A 27611-nucleotide genomic window follows, 5' to 3' on the forward strand; every position below is an offset into this window, starting at 1 on the left:
CTTCCACGGACTCCTGTGGATTTAGTTACACCTGCATTTTGAGTGGTGCAAGTGGGTGGGGCCAGCTAATCAAGGGAGTTTGGGTGCAGCCCCCGCCACGCCCACCACCTTTGGCATAATTTATGACAGCAAGGCTTTCCCTCACCCATAAATAGATCTGCCAGAAGTCAGCTCAGCCAGGGGGACGTACACCGCATACTTACCTCTCTTAGTCAATGCATCTAGTGATTAGGAGTGTGTTGTTAAAATTTGTGCTCTACACACTATGGTTTTGGATCATGCTGCTACAGACTATCACTCCAGCTATAAAAGTGCTATTTCAGTTCAGGGATGATCCAGTTAATAATAAGTGTCTAGGATCATTCTGGACTAGACAAATGAGGGATGTTTTTAAGTGTAAAGGAAATAAACATTTTTTTGGGGGGGGGCAATGCAGGGCTACAAAATGACACTGAAGCATATCCATTTTCCTTCACATTCTCTTGCAATATGGGCCGTGCAGTATTTATTTTATTTCTTCACTTTCTATCCCACTCTTCATCAGCATACGATCCATGGGCAAGTTACATCATCAAACATATACAACAAATCCAAATACAACATGATACATTACACTGTGAAAGTAAAACACAACTGGAATTCTTACAAATAGTCCTACAGTCCTGCCACTACTTCACCAAGTTTACAGCTGACTGCATAACATCAAGCCCTATCCCAAGGCTTGGGCAAAAAGGCAAGTCGTTAGCTAGTACCAGAAGCCACACTGTCAATGTGAGCTGAGTGGAGGGTCCCTGCTTTTCCTTACTGTATTTTGATTCCTTCTCTTTAAACTGGACTCGGACAGGATAGCACTACCAACAGGGGGCTCTCTATAAAGTAGGGCAGAAGGCTGCCTTAGGAAACAGGAAAATACCCATCATGCCTAGGGAATTTCAAAGGAGTCCAGCACAAACAATGTCAATTAACTTCCCTACTTTCAGTAGAAGACATTCATTTCCTTCCTGCCCTGTTTAAAATGAACATCAGAAGTGCTCTGCTGGATCAAACACCTGTCGGGTCCAGCATCCAGTTCCCAGTGGCCAACCAGAGGCTTGCTGCCTTCCAATAGTGACAATAGAACATAGCCATTGTGGCTAGTTTGCCACCGATAGCCTTATTCTCCATGAATTGATCTAATCCTATTTTAAAGCCAACTTGGTGGACACTACTACATCTTGAAGGAATGAGTTCCATAGTTTAACTATGTGCTGTATGAACAAGTACTTTCTCTTTCTCTGTCTTAAATTTTCCAGCATTCAGCTTCATTTGCCTTGTAACTTTACCCGCCTTTTCTCCAAACTAAAAAGTCCCAGATGGTATAACTTTTCCATGTAGGGGAGTTTCTCCAACTCCTTGATCACTTTGGTTGCCCTTTTCTGAACTTTAGGAAGAGAAGCTTTGGATTACTGGCTGTGAAGAAAGATGCCTAGAAGAGTATTACCATTCCCTGCAGCACCTTTGTGATGAACGAATGCAGGGGTAGCCAACCTATTATCCTCAGCATGTTTTGGACTTCAACTCCCATCAGCCCCAGCCAGCATGGCTAGTGCTCGGGGATCAGGGGAATTGTAGTTCTCAACACCTGGCGGGCCCCATATTGGTTAACCCTGAACTAACGTGACTGTGAAAGGATTCTTTAATGCACCCTGCTTCACGAAGTGGGGGTACATGCCTGAAATTTTCCACCCACAACAGAAACTGAAGCCATGTAGAGAAGCAGGAGCTGCAGCTGTAATTCAGAATAACATGCTTTAGTGGCCAGCAACCAGACTGATAGTGCAAAGGAATTATCACTGATTGCTGGAACACTAGACCAACCCTGTTGCCTCTGAACAGCCCAGAAACAATGAAGGAGGACATCCATGGGCCTTTCCAGCTCTGCTTTGCACCCTGTCCTGGATGATGGGAGAAACAGATGTGGTATATAAGCAAGACCATCTGGGTGAAAGGGGCAGCACGGGCCCCCAGTTCCGAGCTACTGACATAGGCACATAAAAACATGATTGGCGGATACAAGTGTCAGGACCCCCAAAGTCTAGAACCAGTAACTTTGGGATCTCTATGCAGCTTCCCTGTGTGGTAAGCTGGTAAAACATCTTTAGAACAATAGTTTGGAACATCTTCCTGGCAGTGAAGATTCTCATCCAGTTGGGTTAGCTATTGTGTACTCCTAGTCAGGAAGAGCTATAAAAGAGTTAACTGTCTAGAAAGAGGCCTTCCTTAGACAACAAGGTTTTCCTGGCTCTGGTATTCTTTGCTTTTTTCAATTGATCTGCTTTCTGTAACCCTTATCTTTTTTCATTGATTAACTCTGTAAATTTACAATACTGTTTTTGACTGTTCATATTTCTAATTCTACTTGGAAATTCATTAGTTTATTGCATCTCTTTAAATAATTCCAAAAAATCCTCACTCTTCCCATATCTTTCTCTCATCTTGGACTCTTATCTTACATACAAGATCCTAACCACTGTAGTTGCATAGAGGAAGAGGGATATCTCCATTAGTTATGCTTAGTAAAAAAAAGCCTCATTTTTTCTTTCTTTCTTTCTTTCTTTCTTTCTTTCTTTCTTGAAAAGTCAACCTTAGCATCTTTTTGAATTCTGTGTAGATCATTTCCCAATACCATTTAGCCTGTTTACAGGACTGCCACATATGCATGAAGGTCCCTTCTACCTCCTGGCATTTCCAACACAATTTGGATCCCTTTTCAATAATTTACTAGGAGTTAAATACCACCTATAAATCTGTTTTTTCCCCTTTAGGGCATAGCATGCCAAGAAGTTCAGTGTTGATTTCCATAGCCTTTCCTACGCTTCCATTTCTATATTATGGCCAATGTCTATTGCCCAATGTGTCATAGTCACCTTTATAATCTCATCCTTTGTCTCTCATTCTAGCAGTATTTTATAAATTTTTGAAATAAATTTTTCGTTGCTTCCAATTATCACTTATGGATCAGTAGCAGGTTAGAGAACAAGAAGCAGAGAGTGGGAAGGTGAGTTCTTTCATTAAACTTGTTTGTAAATGGTCTGGAGTGAGCAGTGAGGGAGCCAAGTTTGCAGATGACACCGAATTATTATGGATGACCTTTCTAAAGTCTTAACCCATGTATGGCATCATGTATTATCTATTATCAATTGCCATTTATCATTGTTGTTGTTGAATTTATGCCCCTTCTTTTCTTCTGATAGAGTCCAGTGCAGCAAACACATCCACAATACCTACCTTATTTGATGTGGAAACCATGTATAGTTTATTGCTTCTCTTTTATAAAATCCAAAAATAATAAAAAGTGTATTGGCTAGCCCCCACTCTCAAACAAGAGAGTTCAGATTTTGTGGTAAAGGTGAATCCATTTGCCAGTTTCAAGAAAGATTATGAATGGATTTTTCAAGGGGCTTGCCATTTCTCCACAAAGAAGTGATATATAACAAATGACCAGTTGGAGAGTAATATTCTACACACTGTTGAACCCTGCAACATGTAATCTTCTGTGTGCTTAGAACATTATGATCCAGGATATGGAAAAAAGTGTGTGGATTGCTATATTTTGTGTCAGACAAATGAAGCTGGTATGATACTGAATGGCTGGTGTTGAGGCACAGAATTGGAGGTTATGTGAGCCTTATATCCCTAAACTTCTTATCTTGAAATAGACAACTTTGAGGACAATTGTTATCTCCAAGAATAAAATCTGACACATGCAGTTCAATTTTACTGTTTGCTGATTATGGCTTAGCCTCTAGTGGTGTCCAAACTTTTTTCAAAGAGGACCAGATTTGATGAAGAGTGAAGGGCCGACCAAAATTGTTAACCTTTTTTTAGGATTGAAGTTGATTAGGCCCCTGAAATGGACTTTGGACATGCCTGGACTAGCTAACCTTTTGGAGGCTCAGTTTTGTGCAATTTTAATGGGGATAATTTTACTATCAGCATTTTTTATGGAAAAGGTCCTGAGGAAAGTGCAGGCATTCAGTTACAAATGGAAACTTTCCCCATCTCGACTGGTTCTATCAAGGCTTTATAAGGAAGAGAAGGCTGACTGACAGTCTAAGGAGTGATTGCCAGAGCTACCATTTAAAAAGGGAATAGGGATCACCTAACAACTTTCAACAGTTGGTACCTGATGTTGCTGAGAGGTGCTTGAAAACAGATGAAGGAATTCTACCCTGTTAGTTTTACTATATCTCTTAACTGCATTTGGTGCATAAGGAAACAGTGGTTTAGGCTGATATTTGCAGAGCTCCTGACAGTCGGCTCAATCTGTCCAGAAGATCCAATGGGGTTGGTAATACACAGAAGACCATCTTCATTCAATAGCTTTCTTTGTCAGGGTTTTGCCTTGCTGATCAATGTGGACATGCATGCAGCCACTTGGCAGAAGTTTGCAGAATGTAGCACACAGGTTATTCCCTCTCCCATCAGCAGAAGTAGGGACAGGAGGAAGCATGTCTTTTCACATTTTATTTGCCCTCATGGTTCACTGCTGAATGTAGAAATCTATTTCCCACTCATTTGTTTTAGCCACTGGCATTTCTATGTGCTAAGCAAAAGTTTAACCTTTCACACATTACTGCTATCCAGTAGTCACCTAGCTCAATCCACACTTACCAGAAGATCAGGAGGAAGGAAATCTATTGAATGCTGGCTGGCCTAGCATGACTTGACATCTAGAATCTTGATCTCTCTTCCCACTAGGGGAGAAGACGTCCATTGTAGGCTTAAGGAGTCCTAAATTGATAGTGTAGATTTCTGGGGATCATAGGACCTAAACCTACAAATACCCTCAAATTTGTAGCAATGGCAGTGGATAAAATAAGTTGGTTTACCTTTCTCTGTCTCTGGTAATGGAAGAAGGGGAGGGAACAATTTCCGTTGGCAGTCTGGAAACCTGAGACCAGAACCTGTCCCAAACTTAACATGTGGAACTGGGAACATCTAAATCTTGTTCTATCCACAAAGATCAGAACCACTTGAGAGATTTCAGATTACAGTTTGCTTAAGGAAAACACAAAAGCAGATAGCAGTGACTCTCCCTTGTTTCTCTTAATATCAGTTTTGGAGGGAAAATGAATCTCTACAAATGGTGTGTTGCAACCTTGGTAGTGCCAGCTGGTTTGCTCCTGCTGGAAACAGTGGTATCCATCAGCCCAAATGCTGAATTGAATTAAACAAGATGATGTGGTATAATGGTAGACTGTATATTTGCGGAAGGAATCAGATGTGTGGAAAACATGTGGCATTGACACTTTCAGTTCGTTTTCCTCCAAAGGCTTCATTGGGCTGTTTGTTGTACATGTTGTCAAAGGGTTTCTTCTGTTTCCAAAAAATCTCCTTTCCCTTATGAAGTGACCCACTCATTATGTACAGTATTTGATGCAAGATGTCTTGCCCACAAACATCACTTTGTAGGCATAAGGGAAAGGACAAGAGATTTGTTGGTTTTTTGTGTTGCTTATCCATTAGTCACTCTCAGCTAGGGATATGGATCCTGGGTTGATCAGGGTTATCCTCTAATTTGGTGACAGCTGTCTCTGCAGTGCCTGGGCCAGACTTCTGCCAATTAAGCTGTAGGAATTTCTCCATCAGGTCAGCTCCCAGATTAAAGATCAGAGCGAGCCAGACTAAGCCAAAAATAATCCAGATTGCTGCCAGGCTTCTGTACACTGATATATAATGCTTATTAGGATCTGTGCCTAGAAAGAAAGAAAAAAACGAGAAAACCCACAAGTAAGATTTGGTTTCTCTACAATTGGGAGGAATATATGCCAACACAATGAACACCATGCACACATACACAACTCATATGCACATGTGTACAAAACCATGCAAGATTGTTAACTGGCATTCCACCTGTGTGCATTTGTCCACAGATTAGAAGTGATGTGATATTTTCCTGGATACACATTATGAGTTGCATGCCTAGGATAGGTTTGGTTTTTCTGCCTTTACAGTGTGGTCTGTTGGATTATGCCCATTCTTACTTTCCCTAGGTTTACAACTTTCCCATACTGTTACTCACCATCCCCAATGTTGCCACCAGCTCTACTGTTAGCATGAACGAGATCTACATGAAACTATCCTTACCATAGCCACCAGATCATTGTCCTTGAACTTTGCTACTCTGATGACAGCAACACAGGAAAAATTTATAGAGGGCTAGCTATGTTAGTTGCTTGCAGCTAAAACAATTAGTCTTGCTGTGGCACTTTAAAAACTAACGCATTTAATAACGGCATAAGCTTTCATCGGTTCAAGCCCAGTTCATCAGCTGCATGAAAGTAAAATCATAGTTGGCAGCTATATAAAGGAGGACATTATACAATCGGAGTTCAGTGGCAATGGGATGCAAAAAGTTACAGTCAGAGATAAGTAGAGCTTGACTGTAAATTAAGTAGGCAAACTTTTACCCTTAGTGGTAAGTGCTGAAATCATTGCATTAACACTAATAGTGGGGCAGGTCGGAGAACATTCTGAACATTTCCAGAACACCCTGTAAATGACCTTAAGGTTGTCATTCTGGAACCAAGGAACTTCAAAGGAAGAGTACAGCATAAAACAACCAAATTACAATTCATCAAGAATTCCAGTGCTTTGTGGGTTAAAGTGTGACGAACGATTTTTAAAATCATGGTGCATAAACTAATTAGCTGTCTAATGCCAGAATATCTGTGTTCATCTAGTCCAAGGGTAGGCAAACTAAGGCCCAGGGGCTGGATCCGGCCCAATCGCCTTCTAAATCCGGCCCGTGGATGGTCTGGGAATCAGCGTGTTTTTACATGAGTAGAATGTGTCCTTTAAGTTAAAATGCATCTCTGGGTTATTTGTGGGGCATAGGAATTCTTTCTCTTTCCCCCACAAAAAAATATAGCCTGCCCCCCCCCCACAAGGTCTAAGGGACAGTGGACCAGCCCCCTGCTGAAAAAGTTTGCTGACCCCTGATCTAGTCCAACATTATCTGCTCCAATTGGCAATAGTTCTACAGAGTGTAAGGCAGAAAGGTGCTTTTCTTATCATCTGCTACCTAATTCTTCTAACAGGAGTTTCTGGGGTGGGGCATGGGGGAGGATTGAAACTGGGACCTTCTGCAAGCAAAGCATATGTGCTACCACTAAGCTGTGTCCTCTTCCCTGACAGGCCAAAAAAAACAACAATTTGGGATACACATGACCTCAACTTAGTTCTGTAAGCTGATTTAGGAAAAGCACATGAGTCTGCAAGAAAGTTTCACATGTTGCTGGCTCTGCATGAATGCAAACCAGAGATGCAGGAAGTGGTACTTGAGGGGGAAAGAGGAACCAAAGAGTTAGGGTGAAATAAGCTTCCCTATGCATGGAGGGGTTTTTGTGTGTGTGTCTATAAATAAATAGAACAGACTGCAGTTTCTTACTGCACAAATCAATGGCAATCTCAAGGAATCCTTTTCTTCCAAAGCAAATACAATGAGGAACAAGGAACAAACATTTATGTCTGTTTCCAAAAAGAAGACCACGTAATGTTGTCAGCTCCTATAGCAGTCTATGAACACAGGTTTAAAAGTAAAACAAAACAGAACAAAACAGAACAAAACAAAACAAAACACCACCATAGGCATTTCCCATGTTATGAATAGTGTGTTAAGTCATCTTGACTGTGCCATTTTGCAGCACATGGTTTTTCGCAACATGTTTTTGTGTAGCTTGGCACCAAACACACAATATTTTTTGGACATGGAAGGAACAGCAATTTTTTTGCATGATTTGTGAAGCCTGGCTGAGCATATTTCAGGCTCTATGTGTATATACGAAAATCCCCCCAACCCCCCCATCTATATATGCCTTGTGTAAATGTAGGATTGTCACCACTGTGCTCAGCTTATAAGTTTTCCAGAAGCATCTGGCTGGTGAATGTTACAGATGGAATGCTGGACCAGATGGACCTGATTGGTCTGATCCAGCAAGACACTTCTAATTCCAGTTACTCCTTTCGGGATTGGAGGACTGAGTGGGAGAAATAACAATAACAGAAGGGGAAAGGGAGCACTCTTCTGTCAGTCCTGTGTTGCTTAGTGTGGAACTGTTCCTATCACTATGAATGAGGAGACTCACTCATGACTACAGTAAACAAGCAGGGGCTCAAGACATTTTGCTGTCTGAAGTGAACAAGAAGATGGGGCCCTTCCCCAGAGCACTTGAGGGCAGCAAGCTAGTGTAGCGGATGCAGTCACATCCCTGGTCACTCCCCCTACCTCAGCATCTGCCACCTGAGGTAGTTGCCTCACTCTGCCTCATTGTAGGGCCGGCCCTGATCACAAGCAAATGGCCATTGCTATTAGTTCACTTTGTCATTGGTGTGATGCTTAAGTTGGTTGGAGTGCATGTGATTTAAGCAAGAGCATATTTTAAACCAATGTCTTTTCCTCCTTGAAAGTATAACTCCTTAGTTCTTAATAGAGCTGGTTAAGCACTGTTTAGTGAATGAATGAATGAATGAATGCATGAATGAATGAATCAATTTTGGCACTTATTTGCAGCCTCAGCAGAGAAGTCATGAATAATCTAGATGTTACACGCACTGATTGCACTGTGATCACATTCCTGGATTTCATTAGAGTTCCTCCTAATCAAAGTTAATTGGGAGAGGAGGATGATCTCAGGGGCAGAATATGTCACCACCACCACCCTTTCTATTACCTACTACATAGTCTCCAAATCCAATGGTGCTGAGGGTGATGAAGGTGAAGTAGAAGCCTTCTCCATAACTCCAGCCTTCCACATAACTGAAGATCATGGGTGGGAAAACCAGAAAAAGCAAAGTTCCAACCATCAGGAAGAATCCCATTGTCAGAGTCTGAACCACCTAAGAAACATGAGAAGGGAAATGACAGTTTAGAAGAACTATGCTTCTGCCTGGCATGACTTGGTCTGGTTGGTCTGAGTGCTTTCAGATCTGCTACCTAAAGGCTGTTTCATACCGTTTCATACCTGTTTCATACTGCTTTATAGCCCCCCCAGTGGAGCTTTTAAAAACCTCTTCCATGGAGCAAAGATCCATGTAAATCAGAAGTGGGGAACCTTTTCTGTTGTCACTATGATGTCAGGTGACCTTATACAGTGGTACCTCGGGTTACAGACGTTTCAGGTTACAGATGCTTCAGGTTACAGACTCCGCTAACCCAGAAATAATACCTCAAGTTAAGAACTTTGCTTCAGGATGAGAACAGAAATTGTGCTCCGGCGGCACGGCAGCAGCAGGAGGCCCCAAGTGGTACCTCAGGTTAAGAACAGTTTCAGGTTAAGAACGGACCTCCAGGGTTGACTTCCGGGTTGGCGCCTCCGGCAATGGCGGAGGAACTTGCTCCGTGAAAAGCAGGGTCTGACCGCCACGGTGAAGGTGGAGACCCATAGAAATCACAGGCGGGAGAAGCCTGTGAACTTGGGATTCGGCTGGCACCCTTTGCGCCTCCCCTACTTGCGGGGAAACCCTGTTTTGGGGATCCGGAGCAACGTGGGGTGTGCTTTGAATTGACCGCTTCTTTCACGGAGTGAAGCCGCATTGCTGTTGCCGGAGAGCGCTGACTTTTTCCTGTGGACAATTGAATTTTAAACGACTACCCGTGAGTAGAACAGAGAATTGGATCTTGAAACACTTTAATTTGGCGCCGAAGCGGGAAGGCTCTAAACAGGAAGTCCGCCTCCCGTTTTTGTAAATAGATTGAAGCAAAGACGTTACAAGCTAAAGTCTTTGAAAGCTTTTGATAAAGGATTAAATTTCCACCGCACAAAAATATATAACCCCTCTTGGAAGCAGGAGAAGAGGGGGGAAGTTTTGGATCTAGTGTGCCTGCAGAAGAGAGTGAAAATCAAATTGCCACTGCTCTGAACCTGGAAAAGGGCTGCCAGATGACGTTCGGGGAATGTTTATTGACAGAACGGATTTGACAGCTAGCTAAAATAAGAAAGGCACTGTTTCCATTGTCCTCTTCTGCGTTTAAAAATGGAGGAAAAAGTAACCGAAAATTGAGACTATTGTTATTTGCTTGAGTCGTGCTTGAAAGAATTGATACAAACGGAGACTGTTTCCCTCTAGAGGGAACATGCGAAACTGTTACAGGAGTGCAACATGGAGATCTCCAGCTGCAAGATAAGATTCTGAAAACTAGAGTCTGACCTTGGATCATTCAAAATGTTGATAGGAGAAGCTATTGTGACTGTATTATACAAGATAAACTACTCGCTGGAACAGCTGCATAAAAAGACAGATGACACGATCTCTAAAATTGACAACTTGGAACAGAACGTGATTAATTTGAGTCAAAAAGTGAGTGTCAATACAGAAACAATTCAGGATGATGTGAAAATGGTGGAGAAAAAGGAGAAAGCTGATGATGTGAAACCAAAAGTAGTACAAGCGGGATCCTTAATTTCTCAGAAGCAAATTGAGGATTATAAATTGAGGTCTTTCATGACTGAATCTAGCAAAAGTCAAATTTTGAGGCTAGGATCCTGGCTTGGATTGAAGAAGGAAAGTTGGAAAGAACCCTCTATCCAGGGATTGACTGACTTTTGGGACATGGACCTGGGTTTGGAGGAGCTTGAAGTTTTGGGGGTCGCTAGAATTGGAGGAATTTTGAAATACGTTCTGGAACACTCTATGGACTTTATTTTTAACTTTGGAAATTTGGCTGAACTGTCCAGAAGGAACAAAAGTATTGCTAGGCTGGAGTTTTCCCGAGATTTGTTCCTGAGCATCAAAGAATATGAAGAAGACCTGCAGAAGGGACTTGGAAGAGATTTAAGAGCCTCGGATATAAGAACACCAGGTTGATGGATTATATGGAACTGACGGAAAGGACTGGCAGAATCCGAAGCCAGGGAGAGGAGATAGTGGAAGATTACTGGAAAATTTAAAGTGTTTATTTAGAAATTTTGTTAAAGTAATGACTGTTAGAAAAATGGTGGAATGAAATTTTATGGATTTAGCAGAAAGGCTATAAGAAGTTGGGTGTATATAAGTAATTTACCTTTAATGGGAAATAAAGTTAAACAATATGTTATTTATAATATGACAGAAAATAGAGAAAGATGGAAAGGATTTGCTGAAACAAGTACTAGAAGTGGGATACAAGAAGGGAGGTGTGAGGAAGTCGAGGAAACAAGGGAATGAAGGACAGAGTATGGAAAAGGAGGGATGTTTTTAAATGGTTTTTGTCTTGCTTTGTTTATGCGTTTAGTTTAGTTTAGTTTAATGGGTTTAGGGTGGGTTTGTATTGTTTCTATATTGTATTGTTTTTGTTTTTCTTTTTTCTTGTCTTTTTTTCTTTTTTCTTTTTTCTCTCTTCTATTTTTTTTGTAACTTTTAGAAGCAATAAATATTATTTAAAAAAAATAAAAATAAGAACGGACCTCCAGAACGAATTAAGTTCTTAACCCAAGGTACCACTGTACTTTGAAGCCTCTGTTTTCAGGACTTCAAAGTACAGTGCAGGTTGATTGAAAGGCCTTTTGCAAGCAGCCCCATACTGCTCTTTAAACTCCCTAAAACTGGAGGTTCAAATAGTAGCACAGGGCCACTTCCCAATGGGCTTTCAAACAACCTCACACTGCTCTTTGAACCTCCATATTTCAGAGGTTCAAAGAGCAGTGTGGGGCTGTTTGAAAACCCCTTTGAGAGCAGCATAGGACTGTTTACAAAAGGGCTTTCAAACAGCCCCATACTGTTCACCGAGCCTCCTTTTTTTTGCAAGTTCAAGGAACAGAGCTGAAGGGAAAAGTGGTTTTCAGTCAATGGAAGCCATTTTCCTCTGCTGGAATGCACTCCCTCTGGAGAACACCCTGCTCCAGCAGAGGAACAACTGGGAACTCACTTTAAGCTCCCAATTGTTCCTTTGAAGCCCTGCCCCACACCTGACATCATATATGTATGTCAGGTGCAGGGTGGGTGGGTGTAGTTTGCCCCAAACCACTTCTCAGACCAAATGGGAAAGCCCTGGCAGGCCAAGTTTGGACCATGGGTCAGAGGCTCCTCTCCCCAGATGTAAATGATGGCGGTCCTTAGCCTCTTAACCATGTATCCAGGAGACTGACTTTTATACAGCAAAAAGACAAAAGTAGGAAAAGACAGAATTTGTGTCCCTTTCCATGTCTAGACAGGAGTATCCCCCCTCCAAGCTCACAAGGGCTAGAGAAGTTTAATCAACTAGCATTAATTAATGCCTCCTCCACAACTCACTCCTAGCATTCTATAAATCTTTATCAAACCATGACTTAGTCTGTTTTCTTCTTCCTGCTGTGCAGGCAGAAGTCCTTTAGCTAATGGGACGACTTCAACCTATGATCAACCTTGATCACATATGAAAACAACAGAGAATGGGCTTGTTAAAAAGAATAACAGATAGCAACATGTTAAAAAAGAAAAAGAAGGCAAGGGGCTGGTAAGGTGAGGAGTGGGAGTCAAGAACATGTGAAGACAGATTCTTCGCAATAGACAATTGGGGGTGCAGAACAGGGATCCAAGACTGACCCCAGAAAACATTTTATGTAGTTAGGAAACAGTTAATTAGGAATGCAGTGGACAGGACTGCTGATACAACTAGCCACAAGAACTTTCATATGCAGTTTTTTTTCTGCAAAAGAGGCAAAGTATATGGACTAGGAGGCAACTAGAGAAGTTTTAAAATCTGCAGTTCCCCTGAATTTTGTCAGGTAGGATTTTTGTTCCTTCTAAATAAGAAAGTAGTAGTGGAAGAAAAACCTGCTTTGAGAATATACCAAAAAATGTTCTTCCCTCTAAAATTGCATAGTCATACCTAGAAAGCATACTATACTGGGAAATAATATGAATAATCTCTCTGATATTTGTGTTTTGTGAAATTACAGTCTTTCATCCTGCTTCCAGGAATTCAAAACTTGCTATGTTGTGAGAGATTAACAGTGCGATCCTATACATTTTTACTTGTGACTAAGTCCCTTTGAGTCCAGTGTGACAAACTGCCATGTAAGTGATTCTGGCCTAAGTACCAAAGGCAGAGATTTGGGTTGGGGTTATGGTGTCTGCTATTTCTGGGAACAATGATTTATAAATGGCTTTTTTCCTGCATGTCTTTTTCCTTTGTCATGGAGTCATGGAACATGCTCATTTTTAAAACACACACCACATGAAATCTGTTTTTCTCAGGAGGGAAAAGGCTCCTTTGTGTGGTACGGGCCACACAGTTTAGAACGAGCACAAACAATTGTCTCCTGGAATATCCCTGTGAGCAGTTGTAATTCAGAGGAGGCATCTACAAAGTTTGCCTGGCCCTAGAGGTTTAGCTGAATTTTTTGGTTGCTACAGCGCCTGATCCCAGTCTCTGACTCAAGGGTTGAGGTAAATTCTCATTTCTGGTTAGGTCCAAGGAACAAGCAAGAAGTCTTGTTTGCTTCTGGGTGTCTATGGAGTCCAGTGCAAGGTCAGGGACAACCCCCTACCCTTATTCCAGATCCAAGACTTGGGAGAAGAGAGGGTGAGGGTGCACTGCACTGGAGATGATTTCTCCAAAGCCTAGTGTGTGGTCATGAGGACCTGCCTGGTTCCCACTTTGTGCTGGATCAGGTGTTCACTAGATCAGATATGGTTGCCCCTGCTGACAGCTACTCAAAATTTCCTCAGACCCTCTTAATTCACCCTGGAAATTGTTGTATAAGGAGAGAGGATATGTAGCACTCAAATGAGTAGGTATGGATTGAGCAGAATGCGTCTGACAAACATTTCAGTGTCTTTCCGGTGCTGGACATGTATTCAGAGCAAGGTATTGTCCAGCATCCCAGAGCAAAAAAGATAATGGAAAGAGGATGGAGAAGGCCCCTCCTGCTCCCTTGGTATGCAACCTGGAACCTTCTAGAACAAGGGTGGGGAATCTCAGGCCACTTAGGATGCTTCCCAGGCTATGCCACCTCCCCAGACCACACCCCTCACTGGCCCTGCCTCAGGTCCTCTTGAGTGCTTTTGCCTGGGTGTGATGTGTCCTTGAATTGTGACCATGCCTTTTGGTTGGTTGGATGGATGGAGGAACGTGTTGCTGTCTGCCTGGATAAATCTTTGGTTTCTGGTGCTTCCAGTGTGGCCTACTTTACCCAGGCAGGGGTCACCTTCATTTTTATGCAATTGATTTTTTTGGTTTGTTCCAAGAATTAACTGTGCAACTTAAGTTCTACTGACAGGAAACATTGATGGCTATCTCCATGGGGCAATATTGTCTTGAGGCACCAGTGTTCTCAGTAAAACAAAGGTTTCTCTTCAGCTTACCTTATACTTCCATAAGCAGTTACACCTTCCTGCAATTTGTCTTCTCCACGAAAGACTGAGTGTCTCACTCAACTTGAACAGACCACTCATCCTGATGACCTTTCAATAGTTTAGATTTACTGGGTGGTGAAGTTTGTTTGTTCCTTTTAAAATAAATTTCTACAAATTTTGAGGGGTAGGGTGGTTTCCACTTGTTAAAGATTTTTTTTAATTAAAAAAATACTTTTGTCATGTCTGTGATCTTCATTTGTCACTGTGTTCTGGCAAGCCTGTTTTTATATTACTTTCATTTTGCACATTATCACCATCCAACTCTGACCCCATCTCCTTCCACGAAAGCTTGCCTGCTTCCTCCAACATTTTCTCTTGGGGCCACAGACCATCTGGAATCATTTGTTATTATTCATATGAGGGATCCTTTACATTTATAGGACTGCCTGAACTGCATTTGCTGAAATGGCGTCTGACACATTCTTTCTATGGTGGTTTGCAGAAATAGGTTCTGGTAAATGAGAAAATGACACAGAACAGAGAACTGACTTGATAGCAGCCATGGGTGTTTGCAATCAAGCAACTTGTATCTGTTCAATTTAAAGCTTTCTTCTTCTTTTTTTGGAAATTCAAGTACATCCCTGTCCTGAAGTCCTGAGTCAGCCAATTACTGTCACAGGAGAGGAAGCAACATCTGTAAGAGTTATAATGAGTCTAAGGCACCCCTGCCTGTCCTAAAATGATACATGAAAGTCACCTTTGAAAAGCAAGGAAAGGGTATCAATGTTGAACAAGCATCTGTACCTGAGCTCGGCCTGGCTTGTGGACCCATCTCTCCAAGTTGATCAGGTGAATGGTGAGCCCTTTCCCCAACTGATTGAGAAATGCCAGATTAAGGGGCACTCCAAACAAGGCATAGAACACACAGAAGACCTGCCCTGGGACTGTGCTGGGGGCCAAATTCCCATAACCTGAAAGAAAAGCAAAAAAGAATTGAAAATAGTCACACTCGCTTAACAGGGCTCAACATTTGCTTTGACCACATCGGACGTGGAATAGTCATCTATATTGGGTGACTAATCCCAAGTTCCAGATGAAGTTACAGACTCCCTGCACCCCATTTATTTGAAGCACATTTGTCACTATCTTGTTGGGGAAAAGTGGGCAGCATGTAGCTGTCTACTCAGAAGCACACTCTGTTGAATTCTATGGGACTTATTCCTTGGTGGGTGAGGGTAGAAATGCTACAGAGCATTGGCTGTTTCATGCTGTATATTTACAAAGCATACACTTTCAGACTTCCATGAGTATGCAATAGTGGCAGCTAGTCCAATAGGGCCCCACCAATCTCACCCAAACCCCACCTGCCTGCCTTTTTACTGGGGATGACCCTTCTCACCAGTTCCTCTTTCTTAGTTCAGTGTTGCCTTCAACAGGGAAGAGGTTGGAGACAAAACTAGAATGAGTTGGCTGTGCCTGTCATCGGTTGTGGCTCCACCTACTGTTGGTCTCCATGGCTACTGCCCTACCAGTTCTGATTGGCACAAGTTACTGCTGGAATGCACGTCATAGACTTCAGCACATGCAAAACTGACTACACACACACACTCCATCCTACAGGACCAGAAAATTAGTCATGGAAAACGTACGCATAAAAATAGGCGTTGGTTGAATATATGGCTTTTTAAATACATCTTTCAACGCCCGAGACCCTTCTGACGCAGGTTTGCCAGGTTCGCTTTGTACCATCAGTCACAGATGATTCAGTACTTCACTGAAAATCTTGCAGAACTCCAACAAGGAAAGATTTATCGGGGGGAACCTCCCGCAAAACACCCAGCTCACCTTACCTACGGTGGTGACCACCGTTCCAGCAAAGAAGAAGCTGTTGCTGAAGTCCCAGTTGCTGGGGTTGGTGGAGTTCCCTTCAGGGTTGACACCTTTCTCCCAGGCTTCCATAATGACCTGAAGTGGGATCATTTACAGGGGGAGGAATAGAAGAATGTTGTCACATGAACTGGGAGAGTCTCACCAGCCAGAGAGTAAAGCACATTTATGCGGCCACAGGTTCAGTCTGTCAACAGCTGCTTTTGTAGCAGGGCTGAAAAGGACAACGGTCAATGAGCCAAAGTAAGCAGCACTTTTTGATACACCAACATCCTCACATAGCTTCATAAAGTGTCTCTGTATATGCAAAAAATCATAAAATGGTTTCCTGGCCAGGATTTCTTGGTTAACGCTGGAACTGTCTGGACTGTAGATATGCTTTTGCACTTTGTGATCAACACTGTGATCTGAGCGGGCTAATGGAAGGGGCATCTGTTCTGGGCCAAAGTGTATTAGGGAAAAGGAGGGGAGGTAAAGGTAAAGGGACCCCTGACCATTAGTTTTTTTTTATAGAATTTTTTATTGGTTTTACAAAAAAAAATTATAGACAACACAAACAAATAAAGAAACAAACAAACATGTATAATTTCATATGCTTTTTTTCATAAACCTTACTTTGTCGACTCCCCCAAACCTCCCCTTTCTACATCCCAATTCCCAAAATTATTTCAGCAAATCCTAGCACTTAATTTTATCAGATTTATCCCTTATTCTTTTCTTTTCTTTTACTTAATCTTTTACAGCTGTAGACCCCCCTTTTTCCCCTGAAAACCTCAACATTTTAGCTTTCATTCATTTTACAATGTTTCTTAAGATAAATTTTAAATTTCTTCCAATCTTCGTCCGCCGTCTCTTTCCCCGGTCACGGATTCTGCCAGTCATTTCAGCCAGTCCCATGTAGTCTATCACCTTCATCTGCCATTCTTCCAGAGTGGGTAGATCTTGTTTGGGACCCCTGACCATTAGGTTCAGTCATGACCAACTCTGGGGTTTTGTCGCTCATCTCGCTTTAGTGGCCGAGGGAGCCGGTGTACAGCTTCCGGGTCATGTGGCCAGCATGACTAATCTGCTTCTTGCGAACCAGAGCAGCACACGGAAACACCATTTACCTTCCCACCTATTTATCTACTTGCACTTTGACGTGCTTTCGAACTGCTAGGTTGACAGGAGCAGGGACCGAGCAACGGGAGCTCACCCCATCGCGGGGATTCAAACTGCCGACCTTCTGATCGGCAAGTCCTAGGCTCTGTGGTTTAACGCATAGCGCCACCCGCGTCCCAAAGAAGGGGAGACATACCTGTTAAATACATAGTGTCAGCTGTGTTCTAACTACCTGGTTGCTGATGTCCCAGATATTGTCCTTGACATGCTTGCTCCCTGCTGTGCCTGTTTCACTCTAAGGCAGAGAGGAGGAACCTGTTACCTTCCAGCTGCTGCATTACAACTCCCATCCAACTTGAGCATTGGCCATGTTGGCTGAGGCTGGTGAGAGCTAGAGTCTCATAGCAACTGGAGAGCCACAGTTGGGGATGAGCAAATGTGTCAATTTTGAGTTCCCTCAATTTTTTACCCCACCCCAATTTAATCAGGGCTGGGCTGTGGCCCTCCAGATGTTGTTGAACTCCCACCATCCCTCACCATGGGCCATGCTGGCAGAGGCTGATGGGAGTTGGAATCCAGCTACATCTGGAGGACCACAGGTTCCCTAGTCCTGTGTTAAAGGTCTTACACTACCATGGGCATAGCCAGGATTTATGTTGGTGGGGGCAGAAACACAAGTATTTTTTATTGATTTACTTGATTTGGGGGAAGCAGCTGCCCCCTGCTCCTCTTTGGCTATGCCCATGTACGCTACTATTTGTTATTAAACACTCCAATGCTGTGTTTCAGGTAAGCCAAATCTGCCATTGGCTGTGGCCCAAGAAAATGCCTAACCTTATGAAACAGCTTCATGTGCCACAGAAATCAGAAAAGCGTCAGCAGAGAAACCCAGCAGATAGATACAGATGCTGAGAAGTTCATCCTTGCAGGCTCAAGGATGCTGAGTGATGGTTTAGCATGGAGCATCACATGAAAAGAGTGTGCTAAGATTACAATAGTATGAAGCCAAGGGTGGTGATAAGATTTCCTATTTACTTAATAAAGTCGTGGATGATTTATTTTAACGAGAGATATTTAAAAGCTGTTGTAGCTGAAATGTTGGTGCCCTCTAGTGGTTTTGTTTGTCTAGCAACCACTGCTGTAATCCTTGTGGCATACCTACATCAAAAAAATTTCCTTTTAATGAAAGCATTTATGCACATGCCATGGCTTTTCTGAACTTCTGCTTATATAACAGAGGAGAAAATGCTCTGCTCCCCCCTCCCCAAATGACCTGCATTGTTTGGCTTTGGACAGCAATGTGCAGGGGTCTTCTGTTTAAAACATCGTGCCAGAGAAAACATTAAAACATAATAGCAATTTGTGTATGTTATGAAGCACCCCTAAGCATATCCAGCTTTGCTGTGATAGCTTGCACCTCAGATGGAAGTGTTAATTATGGCATTACAGAAAGCCAGGCTCACATGTCCAAGCAAGCTGAGTTGCAAAGAGCATCTGGTAAATATTTATTACCTGCCCTTCACCCCAAGGTTCCAGGGTGGGTGACAACATTAAATACATTTCATAGAATCATAGAACTGTCCAACCCCTTGCAATGCTGTAATAACAGCTAAAGAATCTCTGACAGATGACCACCCAACCTCTGCTTAACAAAACCCAATCAATGGGAATCCACCACCCTCTGAAGTAGTCTAAGCTCTTGCTGTCAGAAATGTGTAAATTTAAAAGTAAAAGGACATCAGACTCTTCCTGGAAGTATATAACCAAGATAGTGTCCCCTACGTGTCATTCCCTCTAGCCACCACCTGCTCCCCCCCCAATTACTAATCAATAAGTTTTGATAGCCTGAGGATCTTGCCAGCAGAGCCCAGAACATATGTTACTCCTTTTCCTCATTTCATATAGACAGCAGAATAATATTTTCCCAGAAGGCATTTTGCAATTCTTTAGACAAACTCTTCCCAGCTGGCACCATTCAAAAGCTTCTTAAACCTATTCACTGTCAGGAAGGCGGGATTTACAGTCTTTGTTTCTATGTTAATTTCTGGAGCCCAGCTCAAGCCTAAGAGGGAATGCTTTTCATAATAGTGGCTAGCAATCTCTGGCTGATCAAGAGGATTCATCTGTCTCTGCACAAGAACATTTCTTGTGGACTCCTTCCCAACTCATCTTCTCTCTTAGGCTTTCTTTCGCTCCTGCACTGAAGAGACCTCCATCAACCCCTATGGACCCCAGACTCACAGAATAAGAATAAGGCATTCAACTCTCTCTCTCAAGCCCATCAGCTGGCCAAAGCCCCCTCTCCTTCTACCTTCAGCTTTGAAGCCCCCTTTCTTGGGGAGAACTGCTCTCTTTTTTCTCCTTGCTGTGCTATTTCTTCCTCCTTAGTTATGTCACCCCAGAATCTCAGATTCCCCTATTTTCACTACTCTCAGCTATTGCCCCAAAGTCTCTCACTTTTCTTCTGGTTTTTTTTACCTAGAAATTCCCCCAAAGTCCTAATTTCCAGTCCTCCCTTATTATCCAGAAAACCTCCACTTCTCGTTCTACAACCAAGGAGCTCGACTCAGCATCCTCTGGCATAACTTTCATCCCTTCAGCCCAGCCCCTCCCCCTCCCAATTTATCTAGTCCCACCAAACTCTGGAGTGCATCCAGGTTTCAGTGACACAAGAGCCCCAAAACTCAGTGTCAGCATTTCATGTGAGAATTGCAGGCATGCATGTAAACTGTTACTCTTCATAACCATTATTATGCCCAATGCAAAACCACTGGTTTCAAATGGGAGCACAGCTAAATTATAGAAAACTCATTTAAACATTTCGAGTGGTGAAATAAAAGCTTGTTTTCTCAGAAACAGGATCTCAAAATTCATGGCAGAATTGAGATTTTTAAATTAAACAAAGGATTAAATTTCCCATTATTCCTTAGCAACTGTATCTACATTTACTATTTAATATGCAGCCCTTTAAATCTAGAGAACTATTCTGCCTGGTTTTGAGAACGCATTCAATATCTGTCAGTAATGAACTGGAAAGCCAGGTGTCAGTGGATGTGCACTGCATGGTTTCCTCAACTCCATATATTTAACATCCTTAGTTTTATCTTAACAAAGGAAATATATTTCTCATTAAACCTTCTTGCATGAACAGAAATGGGTAAATGATTTGGGGATATAGTTGCTCAAGTGTTTGTGGCAAAAAGCAACAATATAAGCAATAGTAATAGCAACAGCAACAAATAATTCAGATGATGAATGCAGAACCTATTTGGGTACAGATTTATGTGCATTTGGGTCTGTTCACAAGTTCCATGTCCACAGAAAGTTTCAGAGGGAGGGACATCACACTTGTGGCCACACAGCCACACTCCACAGAGCAATCCACTCTGGGTGGGGCAGGGGGAGTGGGAAAGAGGAAAGAATAACATTTCCCTATTCAAAAACTACTGGAAAGTTAAGAAACAACAATATTCACCCACTGAAGGTGCAGCCTTGAAGGGAAGACATGCAGGACACCAGAAACACATGTGCATTTAAAAACTCATTAAAACAGATTGTGGAAGGAAGCCTTTGGTCATATTAAAACACACATACATATACTCCACTGTAAAACCTTATTCGTGGGATGAAAAGGGGAAACTGGAACAGTAGTATAATTTCAAACTCAATATTAGCTGCTTTGCTAAATTTTGAAAAGGGGTTAGGGATCAGAGAGAAAATTCAAACAAATCAAAATGGCTGCTGCATACATGGGTGTTTCCACAGCACTGATTTCTCCTAATCATATTATCTCTTCTGGGCATTCTCTGCTGGTTGTTGTCCATTTTCAGTTCCTACGGGCACAGATCCTCTCTGGAACCATAGTATCAGAAGTTGCGGAAGACCCAAATCCCAACCTCTAATCCTATGCCAGGATTTCCTGCACACCAGCCACCCACCCCACCATTAAAGTTACATGATGCAAAGATGACCATAAAGTTGGGTTCCTTGGGATTGCTCTCCTTACCTGCACAAACTGCTCCAGGGCTTGCCGATCCAAGCATGTGTAGTTCTGCAGGAACTTGAGTTTCTCCATTTGGAACTGGTCCCGAGTCTTGGCTTCTGCCTGCTTTTCCAGCAGCTGAAACACCAAGGCCCCCAGGAGGAGGTAGAAGAGGTACCCCAGCACCAGGGGCAGAGTCCAGCTGAGCTGCCGGTTGCACACTGTGAGGTAGGGCATGACTGTGGTTGGGAAGGCAGAGGCGACCTAGTTGAGTGGAGCACTCACTGGGTTAATGTTCCTGTTCCAAGAGGCACAGAAGAATCGCACGGCTGTATTCTCGGCTCACGCTGCTGAGATTCTGTTTAAACAGCTTTATGAGCATCAGGTCTGGATAACATGAGACTAATGCAAACAGATTTCACACACCCCTTTATCTTTCCTTCAGCTGGGAGCAGCACACTTACGGCTAAAGACCTACTGTAGCCTTCTGTCCTATGAAGACGTTCACATAGTTTTAGAGAATAGTGAGTGTAAGGTGGCTCTGCTCTCGAAACTGATATCTTAATTTCCTGGATGGGCTAATAGTGATAAAAAGTTACTGATCAACTGTGGCTCATGTTGGTGGAAGGGCCAGTGGGAAAGTGCAGGAGCTGTGATGCTCACAGCACTTTGCTGTAACTGCTAGACAACAGTACAAGGATACGTTACTTGAGGAAAGGTGTCCTGAAGCAAAGGGAAAACCCAATGCCCCCCAAAAGGCTGCTAACTGTTGGTTGTAATATAGGGAGAATGCCACATTTGTCTGCCTTATTAACTGCAAACTAGACTCTCATCCTTGGCATAACAAGTTCGCCTCCCAGCTTTTCAGCTGTATTCTGTGTTGCTGATGTTTGTACATGACTGAATCTCTCATCGTTGCTGCTTCCCATCTCTAGGTTGCCCTTTCAGTCTAAGGTATGTGTGGGAAGCTGGCTAAAGGTTAATTTTTTTTACCTCAGATGGTCCCACAGATTTGCCTGGAAGGAAGCAATGGTTTTGTGGACAGAAAGCGGCAGAGAACCTCCAAGGTTAGTCAGAAATTGTCTTGGGTGCACATGGAAGATCCTTGACCAAAAAAACAGTCCCTGGTTCCCTTTTTAATAAGCAATTCCGTATTTTGCGTTTAGGACGCATGGTTTTTGTTAACCAGAAGAGCACCACATGCAAAGAAAGCATCGCACTGATGATCTTGAGCTAGGGCTCCTATTTATTTACTCACTTTGATATCTTGCTTTCCATTTGTCATGGAATCCAAGGTGATGCAGATACAATCCCCAGGAGGCCACTAACAACACCCAGACTTCCTTAGCTTCAGAAAAGTGGTGGGCTCACCTGTCTTTGGACCACACTCTGCTCTGTGCTAGTGCACATCCTTTACATTCAGGTCTCATTCTCTCTGTTTTACCTCCAGCTGAAAGATCTCAGGTAGGTGAATTAAAAACCTCTACACCACCCAATATCTTGGGAGAGGTAGTATGAAATTTAATAAATAAAAAAGTATTTTACTTATTGATTTTACATTTTATTTAGTTTAAATTTGTCAACTGCCTAAAGGACATGGCTAACTGTGTGGTATATAATTGCCAAAAATAAATATGTAACCAAATGGAGGGTGGTGATTCAGGAGAATGGGTGGCACCAGCAATATCTTGTTTAGGAGAAAACCTGGTTTCTGGGATTTTGCCTGGCTTTTGAAACAAGTGGAAACTTCCCCTGAATTTAGCGCCGTGTTTGGATGCTGCAGTACTGGAGATTTTTATAGCTAAAACCAATGACAGCTTGTTGATATGGAAACAAATCAATTTGTTAGGTGAAATGTAATGATTTCTAATAACTTTTGACATGATTATTGCCTCTAATGGCAGGAATCATGTTGAAAGCATGTTAAAATAGCAGGCACCACAGATCAATTAATGGAAAATGAATTGTACTGCACAGTGGTTGTTTTTTTAAAACAAAGCTCCTGGATAAGATACATCCTGAGATGGGTTAATAATCAGGTTTCAGTAGAAAGAAGTATTTATTTTTGAAGAATCAATTGCCCATGCAAGACAGATGAGCATCCCAGCTGAGTGGCCTGAAAGGAAAATGAATTGGCTAACTCAAACTACATTTATTTAACAAAGACATTTTATTTTCTGAGATCTACAGATCAGTGACATGGACAGTGCATTCAAAAGCCTAATCTAATACAAGCCAGACACCATCATACCCTCCCAGAATGGAAAATGCTATAGGGCAGAATCCTCCAGAATGTTTGCTTGTTTCTTTAAAAGACCAAACGCTTTTATATTTATGTGTCCTTATTTACATAATTTAGGTCCCCCCCCCCTTATGTGAACAAGAGTATGGCAATGTGTTATATTTTCAGGCTTCACAGTAACTGTTAATTTTTAGTTTTGCTTTAGTCTGATAAACAACAGGGCTTCTTGAAGGGAGTGTTATTTAAACGCTTGCTAAATATTGAGAATCATTCCTGGCTGCTGTGCATATGCCCCCAGTGCCCAAATGAATCATCAGTGACGTGCTCCTGGGCCTCAATGGCATGCAAAGCCTGGCCCTGGTGTGGTGGTGGATCCTTCTCAGTGACCAGAGGGACCTCAGGAGACCCTTTCCTGGCCCTGCTGGCCAGACGCCGGTGGGTCATATTAAGCTTCATACACCATGACAATCTGGGCTGCCTTCTCAGGAGTCCTGGCCACAGCCACCTCAGGGTGGTGGGGGTACCAGAAGAGAGTCACCAAATATCTCTAGCACTCGTCTTTACTTGGCCAGTGGAAGAAAGCTCCGGAAGACTTGCCCACTGCATTGGCTTGAAACTTTATAAACTATCTTAATAAATCGGCTTCAGTGTAGCTGTATGTAATTGTGTTCATTTACTACCCTTCTTTGGCTTCCCTTCTGTGATAAAGAATCATAAGGCTGGAGGAGTGATTATTACTCCTGGTAATCATTGCTCATCAGAGTCTTCTTCTCACCCAGGGATTCTCTGCAAACAAAGCAGGTGGAGTCAGAGTAATTTGCCCTGCCTGGAACCGATAAATAGCATTTACTATATTGGCAAGTTTACACAGCCATTGGTTTAACATCACCCTGGTTAGTATTCAGTGTGCATGAGATACTATTTACCAAAGAAAGCCTTTCCACTGGTGGTTAAGTAGGCTGAAAGACAAATACAAACCTATATTCACAACTGTAGCTTCTGCTCTGCAAAGTCGTTTTTCCAAGGAGTGTGGAAATAATGTGTTTCTGTATGGCACATTAGAACTACAATCCTATGCATATTTACCTGCAAGTAACCCTATTAAACACCTGCTGCACGACTGTGCTTACAATTCATGTTTATGGTCTCAGTCAGATTCCTTGTGCAAACTGGTCAGTGTTTATAACTCAGAACCACATGTTCTTCAAGTGCTGGAAGGGAACGTAAACAACACCAGGATAATGAGCTCCCCAAACTGCACCCGTTTTGCATATTCCGTTAAAACCCACTTAATTTAAGTTAGCAAAACTTGTGAGTGACAATCAAGAAGCTGTAAGCAGGTTGCACTCCTGTCAAACTCTAGCTGACATTGCTTCATACCATGTCTGTGCCTATGTTTTTGGCCTGGAGATGAATTGCTGGTCTATTGCCTGCGCATGACTGGCAGTGTAACTCATGTGCCTTCTGTTGGGATTGTAGCTGTGTGCTGTGGTCCCCAGACTTCACTTGAGGAGAGGCCCAAAGTGGTTTTCTGCTTTCCCCAAAAGCTAATCCTGGAGGCTGTGCTATGTATGGATTTTGGCTGCACTTAAGCAGGATTCTCATTTTGAGGAGGAAAGGCAAAACCATTCAGCATCATGGAGATTCTGGTTATTTACTTCATTCTTATCAGAAAGGTACAGATCCCCATCCTAATTCCATTCTAAAGGTACCAAATCTGGCTGGACATGTCCGCAGTGCGCTGCAGCTGCAAAAAAGGCGAATGTGATTTTAGGCTGCATTAAAATAACCATAGATACCAAGTCATGAGAGAAGGATAACCTCTAGTTCTGAGCACCACAGACAAATGGGAACAGGTTCAGAAAAGGGTAATGTGGATAGCTGCCAGTATGAAGGGAAGGTGCTATGAGGAAAAGTTCAAGGAACTAGATATATTGAGCCACTGAGGATGCTCTAGCTCTGGATTTCCTGCAATGAGAAGATGGTTGGATGAAATGGCTCACATGGCTTCCTTCGACCCAACCGTCATATGGTTGTTTCAAGGATCTCTCCTCTGGGAAACTGGTTCATTACACATTGTGTTATACTAGAGACAGGAAGGAAAGAAGGAAGGAAAGAAAGCATCTTCAGGAAGGAGAATTCAGAGCAGAGAAGCTATGGTAAGAGAGGAACTGCTCAACCTTTTTGGTGCTCAAAGCATCTTCTCTTGATCCCCCCATCTCAAGGGGCCAAGGAACTGGGAATTGGTAATTTGGAGTGGCAAAGATACAGACATGGAAAAGGTTAAACACCCTCCTTCCCACACATATTGCTTCTGAGTGCCAATAGCCCATAGGTCATAAATGTTTTCTTAAAAAATAAATAAATCTCAGGGCTCAGGGTAATTTGCAGAAAATGTGTAGTCAGCTTGAAAAATAAAGCATTCAATTGCATATGGCTGTTGTTCTGTCTCCCCATATCTCTATTTCTCTGAATGTGTCTTTATTTTGCTTTACTGAGCCCCCACAAATAAAATGCATGCAAATGTTAAATACATGCAAACACACTTCAAATGTCCACCATGACAAATTCTGTGAATCTCTGAGGTAAAGCTCCTTGTCTAGAAGTTTTAGAATGTTGATTTTACTGACATAAAGAGGAGAAATTCAGGCTAAACATTACAATTTTCCTTTACACATTGATTAATTCTCAGCTTGTGTCAAGTGATATTTTTTGGGTGGTCTTTCTGTATTTAGTAACATATTATTTTCTGATATATGGCAGTCATCGTTCAGCAAAGCCCTGAACAGAAACTGATTTTTGAGCACAAACGTTTCCAACAATAGTTGATAATACATTATCCAAAAATAGAGGGGAAGAGGGTCCACAAACATACAGGTTCTTAGCATCTCAAGGGCAATAATGAAAATCCTATATGCAAAAAAGCAAAAACAGATTTGGAAAAATAATCCAGCAGTTTAAAAACACAGAGCTCTCAACTTGACAAACTAGGACTCCGTGGACTACAGTTTAACTAACAACCTCATTCTTTTGCAAATACAGCTATGAAAATTTCCTTTTATAATGAAGTTCGGATTTAGCAATAAAATCCATAATATCTAAATATATGAAAGTTGGCTTTTCACAATTTTTTTAAAAATGTTTGTTGGCATTAAATTGACAGCTCTAAATAAAATTATGAGGGATAAAAATAATTGCTGTGTTTTGCACAGTGCTACTGAGCCAAAGCAAACCAAAGCCAAGAAAAAAACCCAAACCCTAACATGATGTACAAATCCAACCTGCGGAGAACTGGGCAACTCTTTCATAAGATTCCCAGGGATAATAAATAAATAAATATTCCAGGCAAAGAGTTCTTCTGCTTGTGTGAGGCATGGAAAAGTGTTCTTAGAATTTCTAAATAATCGAAACCTTTACAAGCTACATAAAATGGCCATCCGATTCCCCATAGCATAAGCTAGGATATCCTCTCCAGTTGCTTACGTCTTGTCATGTTATTCCTTGGACAAAACCAATGTTTTTTGCCTCCTGTAAATTCAGCTGCAGCTCAAAGGTCCATTCATTTGGTGTTGCAGTAGCTCTGCACTGCTAGTTTTTATTTTGAAATGGCAGCTTGCTGTATGACAAAATTCATTTGTTTCCCAATCCTGAAATGGTAAAGATAAAGGTGTCAGGCACAAATCATTAAGTTTAAACTTGTAATTATTAATCTAGGAATGTTAGGAAAAGCAAAGACCGACCTTCTTCTTTACAGTTCTCAACCGCAAGAAATGTGATACAATGAATTGTTTCCGGGCTTTTTCAATGCATCAGCACAAGATCCAAGTCCTGGGGCATGACCACCCTACTGACCTCCAGTTGAAGGTGGGGGAACAGCACCAAAGGTTCTACATCTCCAAATTGACTAAAACTGATCCCAAGAAGTTACATTAGAAGTTGTAGCTGACACCTCACTAGAGACTACAGTGAATGTAGATGTGGCATCAAGACTGCTACTGAGGTGAGCAACTTTATCATTGAAATACCTTGTAAACAATTCAGAATGGGCTTCCAAATGATCTAAAATGCCATTCCCTGGAGTAGATCTCAACAGACTTCAGA

General features: G+C 42.2%; 2 protein-coding genes across 10 annotated transcripts in view; both read right to left on the reverse strand.

Annotated features, from left to right (window-relative positions):
• Positions 1 to 463: 463 nt before the first annotated feature.
• On the reverse strand, positions 464 to 23164 carry LOC310704140 (potassium channel, subfamily K, member 16-like). Of its 2 annotated transcripts, XM_083497223.1 has the most exons (6): positions 21293 to 23164; positions 16149 to 16263; positions 15103 to 15269; positions 8715 to 8880; positions 4872 to 5738; positions 464 to 1420 (listed from the first exon to the last, which is right to left on the reverse strand). In XM_083497223.1, the coding sequence occupies exons 1-5, from the start codon at positions 21503 to 21505 to the stop codon at positions 5515 to 5517; spliced, it is 885 nt and encodes a 294-aa protein (XP_083353349.1). In that variant the 5' UTR covers positions 21506 to 23164; the 3' UTR covers positions 464 to 1420; positions 4872 to 5514. The 2 variants fall into 2 exon arrangements, with proteins under 2 accessions (XP_083353349.1, XP_083353350.1); XM_083497224.1 differs by lacking the exon at positions 464 to 1420 and having other exon boundaries at positions 5526 to 5738; positions 8719 to 8880.
• A 255-nt stretch (positions 23165 to 23419) lies between these two features.
• KIF6 (kinesin family member 6) overlaps positions 23420 to 27611 on the reverse strand; it is a 147660-nt gene continuing 143468 nt past the window's right edge. The window contains exons 22-24 of one of the 8 annotated variants that reach the window (XR_014524581.1): positions 26994 to 27157; positions 25514 to 25596; positions 23420 to 24721 (exon numbers count right to left, since the gene is read on the reverse strand). Coding sequence is in view for 1 of the 8 variants with exons in the window: in XM_083497189.1 (XP_083353315.1) it covers positions 27141 to 27157 (17 nt within the window). In the remaining 7 variants the exon portion in view is untranslated. Of the gene's footprint in view, positions 27158 to 27611 lie in introns of all 8 variants that reach the window. The other 7 variants (XR_014524578.1, XR_014524579.1, XR_014524580.1 and 4 more) reach the window with 7 other exon arrangements.

This window comes from Podarcis liolepis, assembly GCF_965112155.1.
Source record: "Podarcis liolepis genome assembly, chromosome: 3".
Taxonomy (NCBI): domain Eukaryota; kingdom Metazoa; phylum Chordata; class Lepidosauria; order Squamata; family Lacertidae; genus Podarcis; species Podarcis liolepis.